Here is a 16,654-nt window from a genome sequence, read left to right on the forward strand (position 1 = left end):
CATACAGTAAAGGAAGTTGCTGGTTAATCGATATACAGGCGGCCATATTTCCATTTAAAGTGGACCTGTCATCTCTTAATGACATCTCACGCAATAAATAAATATTCAAGCACATAACTCTTGAACATATTGTTGCATTTTGCTATTCCTGTTATTCCTCCTAGAAATTTAGGACTAAAATGACAACTGTTGGTACCAGCTGAAGGTTTGTCCCTACAAACTCTGACACTGTCCAATCAGCCATCATCTCATGTCACACCACTTTGCCCAGGGGCAGACTGTGAACTTAAAGTGGCCCTGGAAAACAAAACACTAAAAGTGGCCCCAATGTTGTAGGTGGTTCCAAACTGACAGGATGTAGGCAACACAAGTTGGCAGGGTCAGCAATACCATAGTGCAGCACAGAATACCATCCCAAAGAACCAAATACCACAATGGAGCACAAAATCCCTCCCCAGAAGAATGTCCCTCTGTGGTGGCCATCAATAGCTGCCACATGCTGTCCTCCTCCTCCCCGAATTAAGATACGGAGCAGGGGGCTTAGGAGGTGATATACAGCCACAGCACCAAGCCAGCCCTACCTTCGGCATGCTGCCTGGACCCCTGTAGTATGTACCTGGCCAGCAGCAGTGGCCCACTGGAAAAATTCTGCCTTTGCCAATGGAAATGGTAACATACAATTTATAAATATTCAGGAGGAATAACAGAAGAATGAGAACTCAGAATGATAAGAAAAGATGCTCCAGAATTGTTGTTTCATGAAGAACACAAGAATAAACTAGACATGTCAGGAGAGCTGAAGGGACCTTTTTGAGAGTTTTCTAGTTGCCAAATAAGATTCAGATATAGTACCATATCCTATGTGTGTTCACATTGTAAAAAAGTCAATGCATGTTCAAAACTGTCTGTTACCACACTTTGAACTGCATGAAAAGTAACAGATCTGGTATGATGGATCCAGATAATTTCCATCAGTGTCAGTATTTCTGATGGCAAAAACAGCGGTCTGCAAAGTTCCTGCCATGAAAAAAAAAAAAATCACTGGAATGGTGAGGGAATGGATAACAAAGCTTATGTGAACACAGCTTTACTGTACTGGACGAAAAAAGGTCAGTTTTCTGTAACAAAAGTAAAATTTCAGCTCAGTTCCTTGACAGTGGGAGGAGTGGAAGGAGAAGAGCAAATCAGTAAGAATCAAGTTAAAGGCCTATCATGTTATATCATCTCAGTACAATCTAGAGGTCTTATGTTTTCAATCAGCATTAGTCCAGATAAATAATAAAATAATCAACCCTGACACCGGGTCTTATGGCACATATTATGGCGAGGTCTCTGAAAGCATCAGAATTTGTTCAAGTATTTTGCCTCTTCCCTTACAGTTCGTCATATTAATTTACGTTGTTCTAGACATTGTTCTTCATCACATCCATGTAATAAAACGTGGCACCGAGGGCCCAGCTTGTTTCTACATCATTGATTTTCTTAACAAGCTGTGGAGACAAAACAATACAAAAGACTAAGATATAATAAATGCCTTGGTATGTGTAATCCCTGCACAGAGCTAGAGCGGCAGGAAGGGGATATAGTAAGTGGGGGGAAAAAAAAATGATTAAACATAATTCTAAATTATACCTATCAATTGCTGCAGTGATATCATTGCACCTGATAGGATGAGGACTGGTCAGAGGATGATCCTCTGCCCGACTGCTCTTCTACTGAGCCCAGCCAGAACGATGATGTCACTGCCGGAGAATGAGTCCCAGGCCGTAATAGATGACAAACATCCATTATGGCCTAGGCCAGGGATCAGCAACCTTCGGCACTCCAGCTGCTGTGAAACTACAACTCCCAGCATGCAAACATCCTCAGCTTTTCTTCTAACTCCCACAGAAGTGAATGAAGCATTCTGGGAGTTGTAGTTTCTGAAAAGCTGGAGTGCCAGAGGTTGCTGATCCCTGTCCTAGGCACTTGCAACTATTATTACAGTATGTATGTCTGTGTACTGGCCAGTGGGGGGGGGGGGGAAGAGGTGACAATACAACACACAGAATGAAAACTGAAATCTATATAACAGTGGCAGCCAAATGACACTAGATAAATCATTGATTTACCCACCAAACTTGGTGCCTGCAATAGTTTGCTATTGGACATTGCAGAGAGGAGGGATAAGAGAAATATAACTCCCAACATGTCCAGGTTGTTATCATATGATGTCAGAAGATATTACAGGGAGGAGGTATAAAAGGAGAGAACTCCCAGCATTTCCATGGCTCTCACACTAAATCACATCTCCACTTTCTTCACACATGCTCCTTCCTCACCACTTCTTCCCTCCACTGCTGAACTAGGCCCCTTTCTGCACTGATCACATGAAGGTGACGTCGTCTCAGGTCCTTCCTCACCACTTCTTCCCTCCACTGCTGAGCTTCGCCCCCTCCTGCACTGATCACATGAAGGCGAAGTTGTGGCCTGCTCTCACTGCATTCATTGGAAGCTGTCTAGCACCAGGAAGGGTATAGAGTGGGCTCAGCATGCATGTTGGTACCTGCATCCCTTGTAATGGAGGCCATTTTGGCACAAAAAAAAATGGAAAAAGGCAGAGTGGATCCAACATGCATGTGGGTCCAACACTCCCAGAATTTTATGGCGGTCATTATGGCGCATAACAGGTAGTATTTAGTGTTAGGACCCGTGTAACAGAGATCGCCTTGACGTTTGGCATACGGGCTTAGATGATTTTGTACAAAATGCATTGACCAAGCATCTCGCTTTTATAAATAAGCGTAGTATTAGCATCATAATTTTTGTAAGCATTGTTGTACTTTGTCTGATTTGCAGAGTGCTGCTGCATTGTCTCCTTTTTTTCCCTCTAGGTCTTTGCCATGGCGGCGTGCACCTGCGCACTGGGAGGTGCTGACTAACCCCTCCTTTTTTTGCACATGAAGGCGAAGTCGTCACAGGTCCTTCCTCACCACTTCTCCTCTCCACTGCTGAGCTTCGCCCCCTCCTGCACTGATCACATGAAGGTGACGTCGTCTCAGGTCCTTCCTCACCACTTCTTCCCTCCACTGCTGAGCTTCGCCCCTCCTGCACTGATCACATGAAGGTGAAGTCATCACAGGTCCTTCCTCACCACTTCTTCCCTCCACTGCTGAGCTTCGCCCCCTCCTGCACTGATCACATGAAGGTGAAGTTATCACAGGTCCTTCCTCACCACTTCTTCCCTCCACTGCTGAGCTTCGCCCCCTCCTGCACTGATCACATGAAGGTGAAGTTATCTCAGGTCCTTCCTCACCACTTCTTCCCTCCACTGCTGAGCTTCGCCCCCTCCTGCACTGATCACATGAAGGTGAAGTTATCTCAGGTCCTTCCTCACCACTTCTTCCCTCCACTGCTGAACTAGGCCCCTTCCTGCACTGATCACATGAAGGTGACGTCGTCTCAGGTCCTTCCTCACCACTTCTTCCCTCCACTGCTGAGCTTCGTCCCCTCCTGCACTGATCACATGAAGGTGAAGTCGTCACAGGTCCTTCCTCACCACTGACGAGCTTCGTCCCCTCCTGCACTGATCACATGAAGGTGAAGTTATCTCAGGTCCTTCCTCACCACTTCTTCCCTCCACTGCTGAGCTTCGCCCCCTCCTGCACTGATCACATGAAGGTGAAGTTATCACAGGTCCTTCAGCTCTTGCAGTTTTGCAGATACAGAGCAGGCCCTGGTCACTAGTCACTGCTGTTGGGTCTGGAGCTCTTTTGTACGCTCTGTTATCAGCCATTAGCAAAGCAGTCTATACAGAGGATATGTATATACTGTCTGGCAGGGGAGGCCCAAGCCGCCTGCCAATGTGGATCCCAAAGCAAATGCTACGGCCTCTACAGACGTAGTTCCAACCCGGACTGATGGGACTCCTAAGAAAGACAATGAGAGTCCTGATTATCCCCCACAATGGTTGATAGCCATCTTTATACACACACTGATACAGGGGGATCCATCAATCAGACTGTGTGGGTGGGGTAATCAGGACTCTCACTGTCTGTCCTAGGAGTCCTGTAAGGGCACTCGGCTTTTTAGTAAGAAATCCTGTTCCAAATCATATAAACCTATATATCACAGAGCTCAGCCTCTCCTATCATACTGTATTCTGCTCTCAGATTGGGCAGCAAAAATCACCTGACAGGTTTGATTCAAGTGCCACGAAAGTCATGTACCACAGTGACATACATGAAATATAGTTATTCCATCCTAGAGGAAAAAGCAAAGCAGGAGAGCGCTCAAGAAATAGCAATTAGAGGATAAAAATAAAGAAAGAAGAGTGGGAGTGGGAGAAAATGGAAAACAGCAGAGACCAAACAGCATAACCAAGGCCATGGTCATGTTCTGAATGAGTCATAATAACTATAGAAAAACTGTATCATAAGCTTAAAGGGGTTTTCTGGGTTCAGTGCTGAACGCGGACATATCCCCTTCTTCCCCCACTCAGCCTCTCTGACATGAAATGTTTCCATTAACTTTCTTGCCCTGTGCTGAATCGCGCAAGGTAGGGGCTTTTTCCTGGAGATTCAGTGATGTACCAGGCTCTTGATGGGTAAAGCTAGGAGGAGGCTTCCGCCTAGCAGAGAGCCTGGTGACATCCCCGGAACTAATGGCCGGGCTTTAGCACAGCCCTAGGCTGTAAAACGGCTATGGCAGCGCTAAATCCTGCCCATCAGAGCTGGTGATGTCACCGGGAACACTGCTAGGCAGAAGCCTCTGTCTAGCAGTGGAAAAATATGAACAAAAAAAAGCCCTTGCCCTGGGAGATGCAGCACAGGGCAAGGGAGAGCATCGAAGCATTAAATGCTCCGATGCTCATGTCATAGTGACTGCCTAGGTGAGGAAGGGGATATGTCCTGATTCAGCTCTGAACCCCAACAACCCCTTTATATACATGACCTTAAAGGGGTCGTCTCTAAACAGGATCCCAGTTGACCTGTATGCTGTTCCCAGCATTCCTGGCAAACAGCAGTTTTACAGGGGGAAAGCTGCTGCCAACCAAGCAAATGTAGTATTACATGGTGGCCACTCAGAAGAATGGCTATCCATGTATTACAAGGGGGCTTGAGTCCACCATAATGTGAGCTGCTCTTAAAGCGAAGCTCTCCATTCTGGCTCATAGGTGGTCCAGGGATATATCAAAATAAAAAGGTACAACACTGAAAAAGAGTCACGTTACCTTTAAGCGCTTGTCTTTTGGAAAACCAAGATCCTGAAGAAGGTGTGTTATATACGTTAGATCCATACAGAGGTAAGGATTGCTGCCTGCAGTCTTTTCCATATTTGTACATTCTAAGTCAAATGGAAAAAAAAATAATTTAGACATTTCTACATAAAAAGGGCATACGTGATAAAATCAGCAGAATGTGTGTATATGAATGTATTTCACCTGGGACTGCAGACAGTCACCTTCTCTTCTAAACTTCTATAACAGCAAGAGTGAATCAAGTAATAGAGGAGAACAGCAGCAGTGAACACAGCTGTGCATGGAACAGCAGGGAAGAGGTCATTGATGGTGCTCATATTTAGTACATGGGGAGAGCAGTGGGGTTACTGCAATGTATAGATAGCCAGTATGACAACCACTCTCTGGCCTTCATATAATCCATGTAAATTGTGCTTGTATTATACTGCAAATACTGGGAAATACAGCACTATTATGTGCATCACTCTCTCTGTTAAGGGGGTCATTTGAGATATATATATATATATTAGGGGTGGGCGATATAGACAATATAGGCGATATAAATTTGTGCCACGATATGGATTTTGAGCATATCGCCTATATCGCCGGACCGCGATATGATCCTGAGCCGGCACAGTGGAGAAGGAGAGAGTCCCTCCCTCCCCACTGTGCGCGGCTGCCGCTGACCACCAATGACAAAAGAGGAGGAGGGGAGGGACTGACAGTAAATCATTGAGTTTTCACGATCTCAGTGAGCGCGTGAAAACTCAAATCCGATGGTATATTCTAACCCCCAGGCGTTCCCATGGTGACAGGGACGCTTGCCTGGGGGTTAAACTATACAGGGCCACGCCGCTGACAGTAGAACATTTAAAAACTAATCAGTAACTTTAACTTTATTCATTGGTGATCTCTTTACTGTATACCTTACTAGGTCTTAGCTCCGGTAACAGCAGGCAGTGCGGGCGTGCGGCGCTCACTCACTGACGTCACGCGCCTGCTCCTCCCACTAGGCGGCGCTGGCGCGTGACGTCAGTGAGTGAGCGCCGCCCCCCGCACTGCCTGCTGTTATCGGAGCTAAGACCTAGTAAGGTATACAGTAAAGAGATCACCAATGAATAAAGTTAAAGTTACTGATTAGTTTTTAAATGTATTCCTGTGAGCGTCGGGGAGGGGGGGGGGGGGGTGTCTGTGGATGGCACCGTTTTAGGGGAGGGGGGAATCTGTGGATGGCACCGTTTAGGGGAGGGGGGAATCTGTGGATGGCACCGTTTAGGGGAGGGGGGAATCTGTGGATGGCACCGTTTAGGGGAGGGGGGGGGGTGTCTGTGGATGGCACCGTTTAGGGGAGGGGGGAGGTGTCTGTGGATGGCACCGTTTAGGGGAGGGGGGAATCTGTGGATGGCACCGTTTAGGGGAGGGGGGAATCTGTGGATGGCACCGTTTAGGGGGGGGGGGGATCTGTGGATGGCACCGTTTAGGGGGGGGGGGAATCTGTGGATGGCACCGTTTAGGGGAGGGGGGGGGGGATCTGTGGATGGCACCGTTTAGGGGAGGGGGGGGGGGGGGGATCTGGGGATGGCACCGTTTAGGGGAGGGGGGGGATCTGGGGATGGCACCGTTTAGGGGAGGGGGGATCTGGGGATGGCACCGTTTAGGGGAGGGGGGAAGGGATCTGTGGATGGCACCGTTTAGGGGAGGGGGGAAGGGATCTGTGGATGGCACCGTTTAGGGGAGGGGGGGATCTGGGGATGGCACCATTTAGGGGAGGGGGATCAGCTCCCTGCTGCTGTGTGCACAAAGCACAGGGCAGCAGGGAGAGTGTAAAGTCCTATTCACCCTAATAGAGCTCTATTAGGGTGAATATGACAAGGGTTCTACGTTCTAGCCCTTAAGGAGACTAATAGTTATTAAATAAAAAGTAAAAAAAAAGTTTAAACCCGCCCCCCAAATATAGAAAACAATATATCGCGATATATATCGCACATGCTTAAAATTATATCGCAATATAGATTTTAGGCCATATCGCCCACCCCTATATATATATATATATATATATATATATATATATATATATATATATATATATATATATATATATATATATATATAGGAACAGCTGCTAAGGAAATTCTCTTACATTTTTGGCAACCACCCACATAGCATGTTACAGATATTAGTTAGTGAGGGCAGAGCTGCTTTTTCTTTCTTGCATGATCACTAGGGCCAAGGCTGTCATGAGGGCAGTACTGGCGACATTTACTGGAGAAATTGCCTTAATAGTCTCTGAGAATTGAACCCCATACCTTCTGTATAGCAGGCAGCAAACTTACCACTACAGAACTATACTACTAAAATAGGATTACACAATAGTTCACAACTGTACTTTTGTTCTGGCTGTTTTTTTACAATGTTCACCTGACACAGTAGATAATGTGATATTTTTATAGAGCAGGTCGTAACAATGCGGCAATACCTAATAAGTCAATTTTTTTAGGTTATTTTGTATTTGCACAATACATTTTTTTTTTTAAATCATCATGTTTTGTGTTTCCATTTTCTGAAAGCCTAATTTTTTTAAATTTTTTGGGCGATTGTCTTAGGTAGAGTCTCATTTTTTTCTGGAAGAGATGAAGGTTTGATTGGTACCATTTTGGGGCACATATGAATTTTTGATCGCTTGGTATTACACTTTTTGTGATGTAAGATGATTTAAAAAAATTGATTTTTTGGGCACATTTTTTTTTATTTTTTATGGTGTTCACCAGATGGGTTGGATCACATGTTTTTTTTTATAGAGCAGGTCGTTTCAGACATGACGATAGCTAATATGTGCATTTTTTTTAACTTTGTTTTATTCAATAAAAGCATGGTTTGGAAAAAAATAAAAATCATGTTTTTGTGTCTCTATTTTCTGAAAGCCATATTTTTTTTATTTTTTGGAAGATTGGCTTATGTAGGGGCTCATTTTTTGTGGGATGAGGTCATGGTTTGATTGGGGCTAATTTTGGATACATATGACTTTTTTTTATCACTTTTTATACCATTTTATGGGAAGTGCGGTAAGCAAAATTGCAATTCCATCATAGTTTTTAATATATTTTTTTTTTATGGTGTTCACCATGCAGTAAAAGTAACATGATCCTTTTATAGATTAGGTCCTTACGGACGTGGCAATACCTAACCTGTTTAGTGTTTTTATTTTTTACATTTTTAACCAATTATGTGTTTTTTTTAATTAATTTTTTAACTTTTTATTTTATTTACTTTTTTTGGACCCAGACCCACTTGGTTCTTGAAGATCCAGTGGGTTCGATGGCTTACAATACACTATATAGTGTACTGCAGTGTACTGGACTTGCACTAAGGGCTCGTTCACACGACCGTATGGCTTTTTCTGGGGTTTTCGAGCTGTTTTTAACTGATCCATTTTTTTGTTTTTTGTTTCAGTAGTGTTTCCGGTTCCGTTCCGTTTTTCCGTATGGCATATACAGTATACAGTAATTACATAGAAAAAATTGGGCTGGGCATAAAATTTTCAATATATGGTTCCGCCAAAACGGAACTGATACAGAAGACATACGGACTACATTCTGTATGTGTTCTGTTTTTTTTGCGGACCCATTGACTTGAATGGAGCCACGGAACGTGATTTGCGGGCAATAATAGGACATGTTCTATCTTTGAATGGAACGGAAAAATGGAAATACGGAAACGGAATACATATGGAGTACATTTTTTTGAGGAACCATTGAACAGAACGATCCCTAAGCCTGATCAGGCTCCTGCCTTTAGCAGGAGCCTGATCAGGCTTATACCACGGCAAGCCGGGTGCCTGTGAAGGCATCTGGTTGCCATGGTAACCATCGGGACGCTGCCACAGCACTGCGGCCTGATGGGGGAGGGAGGGAGCAGCAGCCCGATGCTTGAAGGGTTAATGCCCCCCCCCCCCCCACACACACACACACACACACACACACACACACAACACCCCCGCCCCCCCTTTCAAGATGGCAGAGCATGCAGCAACCCCCTCCATTCAGGATGGCAGCGGGGCAGAGCTAACACTCTGCTTGAAACGGCCATTTAACCACTTCCATGCCGTGGTCCTAAGGACAGCGGCGTGGAAGGGGTTAAACAGTTATGGAGCGCTGTGTGTGTGGGTGTATAGCGCTGTGTCCTGATTGGACTCCCCGCCGCGCATGCCCAGTGCAGAACTGGGTACACACACACGGACACAGCGCACTCACACAAAGATTTTATTATGTAGGATGCCCCATTCTTGTCCGTTTTGCTGACAAGTATAGCCAGTTCCAGTATTAACATGCGTTTGGCTGGTATCCATATTTTGTGAATCCACAAAATGGATACAGTCATGTGCATGAGGAATGATAATAATGATAATATTATTTTTATTATCATCATAGGTCTCTGAACAGACCTTCTGTAAGGCAGGCAGTACGTTTACCACCACATAATTTGCCTCCATGGGGCCCAGAAATTCTTGATGGAAGCTCTGCCTAGGACATCACACAACCTTTTTAAGAAAAACCAGCCAGAATTCATTTCAAAGTGACTCACCTTTTATGGCTGCCGTTTCAAAATCTCTCACTTTTACATAGCCACCAACACTTGGATCTAAAAAAAACAAAAAACAAAACCATATTTATATACAGTATATGCATTATTTGGTGGAGGGAGCCAAGATTGATGAATCACACAATCCCTTCTCATTAGAAAACCCTTAGCCAAGTTCAAAATGGCTGCCTCACTGTGTGTGTGTGTGTATACACACACACACACACACACACACACACAACAATAAATATGTGAATAGATTTATAAAATAAAGCCTGCGGTTACATACCTATTAAGTGTGTGTCCTCAGCCCGATCAAAATAATAAGAAAAGGCATAAAAGAACACAGTTGGCACTTCGTCAGCGTGGTTTACTTTGGTCAGCAGCGTTGCTACACTTTTATAGCATGATTCATATAAAGATTTTACTGCACAAGAACATGGAAAAAAAATAAACTTTTTTTAAATTTAATATTCAAGTTTTCTCTGTCAGGTCACACAAAACAGAACAATTTTTAAATTTGAATGATATAAAAAAAAAAAAAAAATCATCCTATGGCTTAATACTGCAGTAATATACTTGTTATGATGTCCTCCTATCTCGGAATGCCCTCCCTAACCTTTTGCGGCCTGGATGCTGCATTAACAGCCAGGTGGACTGTGCTACACTGTGTCCGTAACTCCCAGTTATTTTTCTATGGGAGCTATTAAAACTGTGTACTACAGGCCTGTTGGCTATTTCTATAACTCCATCCTTCTCCTGCCACTGAATCCAGGCCAGGGAGGGGGTCATCCTGAGACAAGAGTAACCCTTTAATTCCCTTTTCAGAACATCCACCTAATGTGTTCAGTGCTAGCAAGACAAAGTTGCTTTTAGTGCGCCCGTTCTTATTAGGCAGCCTGTACAATCGCAGGAAACACTAATGCCTGCACAAAACAGGAACTGGGATGAAGGATTGGGTTATTGGGCATGTGTGACCACCAGGACTGGATGCATTAAGTGGATGTTCTATGAAAGGACTTAAAACAATTACTAATATTTAACAAGGCTTCGTTCACATCACCGTTCAGCCTTTCCGTTCTCCTGGTCCGTTTAGGATCGGGAGAATGGAAAGGACGGACTCGGCCTATAACTGAGCAGAACAAACCTGAGGACCCCATAGACTATAATGGGGTACGTTAGGTTTCCACTCAGAGGAAGATTTTTGAAGCGGAGACAAAAATCCTGCATGCACTACTTTTGCCTCCGCTCCAAAATCTTTTTCTGAGCAGAAACCTAACGGACCCAATTATAGTCTATGTCCTTAGGTTCCGTTCTGCTCAGTTATGTGCGAATCCGTCTTTCCGTTCCCCTGCTCCTAAACGGAGCAGGAGAGCGGAAAGGCTGAATGGTGATGGGAACGAAGTTTAGATGGGTGCTGCAGTTTTTTTTTTAAACTGATCTATCCATCCACTGGATAGATCATCAGCATCTGATCGTCGGGGGTTCGACACCCGGGACCCCCGCCGATCAGCTGTTTGAGAAGGCAGAGGCGCTGGCAGTAGCGCCACGGCCTTCTCGCTGTTTACCGCAGGCCCAGTGACGTCATGACTGGTATCACTGGCCTGGGCGGGGCTAAGCTCCGTTCACTTGAATGGAGCTTATCCCCGCCCAGTGATACTAGTCATGACGTCACTGGGCCTGCGGTAAACAGCGAGAAGGCCGTGGCGCTACTGCCAGCGCCTCTGCCTTCTCAAACAGCTGATCGGCGGGGGTCCCGGGTGTCGGACCCCTGCCAAATCAGATGCTGATGATCTATCCAGAGGATAGATCATGAGTTTAAAAAAACTGCAGAACCCCTTTAATATTGTTGTTTTGCATGAAAATGGTTGTCAGAGTTCACAAAAGCTACTTAATATCATAAAATAAAAGATCAACCTACACTCACCTGTTTCTCCCTGCTATTTACACCACCGCAGACCTCCCAACTTTTGAACTAACACCTCCCAATTCGTATCTATACAAACACAGCACTACATGTGTATAGATTTATAAAATAAAGTCTGCACAGTTACATACCTATTAAATGTGTGCCCAATCCCTTGCTCCCTGATTAACCATTGCAATCAGCCGTCTCTGCGTCCTAAGGACAGACGGACAGTTAAGAGGGGGCCCTCCCAGGTCTGCAGGATAGCTACTGAAATCCGGGATTGTCACCCTGGATCGGTATATGGCACGTGATGGCTGCAGCCAATAACTGGCATCTGCGGTCTTGTGTAGTATACAGACATGTCACCGATGCAGCTAATAACATGACGTCATGGATGCAGCAGTAGGGAGAACTGGGCAGCATTGCTGGAGAAGAAGAGGTGAGTCTTGTACAGACTTGCGTATATAATATAATAAAATTAAATTAAATACACGACAGACCCTAACCGAAAAGGTAGTGCATTATTTTGTATCCTTGGCTGCTGGTAAGTAATCTGGATAAAACAGCTCAATGTATGAATAATATATAATTTATCACACTACAATACACGTTCACATAAGGGATATACATACCGTTATTCTGTCCCTTTACTTTATAAGTTATTCCTGCATGGTTAAATTCTGTGACATGGTCCGGTGTTATACAAGGCGTTATTAACTCTTCATCTGGCTTAACTACAAAAAAAAAGAACAAAAAGTAATAGATTTGAGTTTTCCAACTAAGATGTGCTTATACAGCAAATGCGGTCAGTGCTCTTCCTCCTTAACAGTAGCTATGCCTCTCCATAGACTTCTATGTGACTATGAACTGAAGAAATCTTTTAGGCTAGGATTACAAGGCGACGTGTCGCACGATAAAGTGTGCAGCTACACAGCAACATGCGTCGCTGAAAAGTCACACATTTATTGTAATGATAGTCAATAGTGTTGCACTGAAAGAGTTGCACAAAAATTCAACTTAGATGGATTGTTTGCGACCGTCGCGTCACAGTATGACGCAATGTGAAACCATTGACCAATTACAAAAAAATGTTGAGTGACTTTTCAGCGACACGTGTAGCCCTAGCCTCCCAGACGAGATCCTCCCTGTAACTAGCAAGACTGCAGTCTGACTCACTAGAACATAATCTACTTGAGGTGCAGATCGTGCAAAGTCAGGGTTAAATTAAAGTTAATTATAAGGAAATCGTACAGCTAGGCATACACAGATAATTTTGTGGGTGACAGAAGCGTCCACAGAAATGCCTGCAGAGCCAACATACCCATGTGTCGCAGCTCAATTCAGTCATAACTCCTGTACTATGCCTGGACGATTAATCAAATGCATTTGATTGAGTTGCCCTTTTAACCCCTTCCCGACCAGCGCCGTACTAGTACGGCCCTGGCCAGTCTTTAAAGATGGAACCCGCTCCTGAGCGGAGCCGGTGTCATAGCCACTGGTGGCCTGCTGTTTCTTATAGCAGACACCCGCGGCTTATCTCCGCAATCAGCAGTAATGCTGATCGCGGTCATTTAACCCCTCAGATGCCGTGGTCAGTTCTGACCACGGCATCTGAGTGCGTGAAACACCGGAAGCACCCGCTTCCGGTGATGCTCCGGCTCCCCCGTGTGGCGATCGGAGGAGCAGCAGCCCCTGTCTTTGTGAATGACAGGAGACTGCTGCATAGCATTTCCTATGGAGCCCTTGCCTGTAATAGCAATTTTCTCATAGACTCCAATGCTAGTGCTTTGGGGTCTATGAGAATAGCAATCTAATGACTGCTTGTTATAGTTCCCTATGGGAACTATAAAAAAAAAAAAAAAAACTTTTAAAAGTATAAAAACATAAAAATTCAAATCACCCCCCCCTTTTCCCAAAATAAAAATAAAATAACAAAAAAAATAATAATAAAAAATACACATCATGGGTGTCGCGATATGTGCGAAAACTTCCATAGTATAAAAATATATTCCCCATACGGCAAACAGCAAAACGGAAAAAAGTGTCAAAATGGCCGATTCGCCGTTTTTGGTCGCTTCTTTTTCTACAAAAAAATGTAATAAAGAGTGATTAAAAAAAAAAAAAAAATGACACACACACATACCCCAGAATGGTATCAATGAAAAGTTCAGATCGCCCCGCAAAAAATGAGCCCCCACACAGCTCCGTACACATAATTACAAAAAAAGTTATAGGGGTCAAAATATGGCGATGAAAAAATAAAAAAGATTTTCTCCCGATTTGTATTATTTTATCACTATCAAAGCGCAAGAAAAAAAATATACATATAAAAAAGGTATCGCCGGATTCGTACTGGACCTATAGAATAAAAGTAGCTGGTCAGTTTGATCGTACATCGAACGCCGTAAAAAAAACTAAAAAACATGGAATAGTTTTTTTTTGCAATTTCACTCCATTTGGAATTTTTCCCCCGCTTCCCACTACATCATACGCAATATTAAATGGTGGCGTTGGAAAGTACAACTTATCCTGCAAAAAACAGCCGGGCGCGCACGATGGAAAAGCCCGGCGCATGCACAGAGAGAGGAAAGCGGCCGGCTGAATGCGGGAGCCGGGATTGCGCAGTGACAAGGACCGCACCGCGCATGCGCGAGACTTGCATGATCCCAGCCTCACAGCAGGATGTCAATCACAGTGAAGGGAGGACGGGTAAGGGGCGGGGATAGCTTGACTTGAAGCATGGAGGTCGCTGCCCCCTTGACTTCAAGCTGACTCTGAGGATAATGAAAACACAGTTTAAAACAGCGTTTTTTATAAAAGTATACAACAACCAGTGGAGGAATGAAAAACATGATTAGGAACACACTGGGGGCTACTGTAAGTTAATGATGTTGGTTTAAAATGTGTTTTGGAGGTGACAGGTTCCCTTTAAAAGTCAAAAGTCTCATAGATAAATCCTGAATAGGCTCAAAAGGGAGAATCCATGAGGACAGACAAGACTAGATTTAAATCCCACGGAGGGACAGAGCATCTAAAGTTTAGGTGGAATCTATTAGCACCCTTAAAGGGAGTCTGTCACCACATTTGAGCATATTAGACTGATCAAATAGCGTTCTATGTGCCACCCAGAACTTAAAAACGGTACCTTTGTTGTATCTAATGGAGTTTTCTTTCAGCCAAAAATTAACTTTTAAGATTCTGTAAATGCGCCCTCTCAAGTGCCCAGGGCGGCGTGTCAATCGTCCGAGCCCCAGGCAGCACCTCCTCAACGGCTCATAACCCCGCCCTCCGTGTGCCTCTGCCCGCCCGTGGAAAAGGACAGAGGAGGAGAGTAAACGGGCAAGCAGAGGCACACGGAGGGTGGGGTTATGAGCCGTTGAGGAGGTGCTGCCTGGGACTCAGACGATTGAGGCGCCGCCTTGGGCACTTGAGAGGGCGCATTTACAGAATCTTAAAAGTTAATTTTTGGCTGAAAGAAAACTCCATTAGATACAACAAAGGCACATATAACCAGTGTCGGACTGGGGTACCTAGGGACCACCAGTAAAATTTATTTTGGGGCCCACCGTACGGATACATTAAAATATAATAAATAATCTAACAAGTTTTTTATATGAACATAAGCTGGTGGAGGAGCTGTACATTAAATATATGTATGTAGTGTACTAAATCTAATGTGTTATGTGTCACTTGTGCAGGGGGTGGGAGACTAGGGGCCCACCTTGCTCAGGGGCCCACCGGGGGATTCCCCTGTACCCCTGTGGGCCAGTCCGAGCCTGCATATAACGCTATTGGATCAGTCTAATATTCTCAAATGTGGTGACAGACTCCTTTTAAAAAAAATCTTCTAATCAGATCTGCATCAGCCAACCTTACCCCCATGAAGGCACTTAACGCAGCCACCTGAAACTTCAGTGTACTTACTCTAAGACCTTTGTCCAGACCTGATTGGAGAAAATCTAGGACCAGTCCCAGATCTGGAGGCATGGATGGATCCCAGGAGGTATTAGCAAACAAAAGAAAAGCCTTCCATGATCTTAAGATATATCTTGGAAGTCACTGGTTTCCTACTTTGCATTAAAGTATTTATTACCTTGTCTGAGAGTCCTTTCCGTCTTAAGATGGCAAGCTCAAACTCCAGGCTGTCAGATGAAGCTGAGGGATGCTGGCATGAGGGACTGGACCCTGGCGCAGCAGATATGGAAGTAGAGGAAAGGTCCAGTTTCCTGGTTTCCTATTATTCCTATCTGTGAAGAAGTTCGGGTTTGGGTACCAAACATGCCAATTTTTCTCACGCGAGTGCAAAACGCATTAAAATGTTTTGCACTCGTATGGAAAAATCGCGCATGTTCCCGCAACGCACCCGCACCTTTTCCCGCAACGCCCATGTGAAAGAGGCCTTAGGCTGGCTGTATATGTCCAGCCTGCAGGCAAACCCACTGCTTATTTAGAATTAGGGAACTGCATAAATAATCATTATTGGATTTTCTTAATTACAGTAATCCAGTAAGTTCCAAGAGGATAGAGATCAACTGTCCACAGCATTACTTTGAATTTATAATTGAATTTTAAATGCTTGTGTTGGAATAAGGGATGGAATCTGCAGTAAAGGTCCATTAATCCAGCAAGTAATGATCAGGATATCCTGAAAACTAACTAAAAAGGACTTTACCTGATAATCTGACACTTCAGGTCCATGGTCCTCCTAACCACCTACGCTAATGTTAATAGGGTTGTACAATGGGGCAATACGTTCGGTAAAGTATCCCGGGTGGTTAAAGAAAAATTACAAATAAATGAATTGCCCACTGCTCCTGTTCCAACATTTTCTGGGTACCTGCCTCTTGGTGTGGGCTTTGCTGCTTAGTCAATTACTGGGTGCAGTGGTGACTCACCTCAGCTAGTGATTGGCTGAGCGGGCCTTTCCCTCATGTAGAGACCGGACCTGG

At 44.5% G+C, this 16,654-nt stretch overlaps 1 protein-coding gene across 1 annotated transcript in view; it reads right to left on the reverse strand.

Moving 5' to 3' along the window:
• Positions 1 to 318: 318 nt before the first annotated feature.
• ENTPD6 (ectonucleoside triphosphate diphosphohydrolase 6) overlaps positions 319 to 16,654 on the reverse strand; it is a 36,676-nt gene continuing 20,340 nt past the window's right edge. The window contains exons 10-14 of the mRNA XM_040429653.1: positions 12,338 to 12,439; positions 10,086 to 10,223; positions 9,800 to 9,856; positions 5,213 to 5,325; positions 319 to 1,490 (exon numbers count right to left, since the gene is read on the reverse strand). Of these exons, the coding sequence (XP_040285587.1) occupies positions 1,404 to 1,490; positions 5,213 to 5,325; positions 9,800 to 9,856; positions 10,086 to 10,223; positions 12,338 to 12,439 (497 nt within the window). The 3' untranslated portion in view covers positions 319 to 1,403. The remainder of the gene's footprint in view (positions 1,491 to 5,212; positions 5,326 to 9,799; positions 9,857 to 10,085; positions 10,224 to 12,337; positions 12,440 to 16,654) is intronic.

The sequence above is a fragment of the Bufo bufo genome, chromosome 4, assembly GCF_905171765.1.
Source record: "Bufo bufo chromosome 4, aBufBuf1.1, whole genome shotgun sequence".
Lineage (NCBI taxonomy): Eukaryota > Metazoa > Chordata > Amphibia > Anura > Bufonidae > Bufo > Bufo bufo.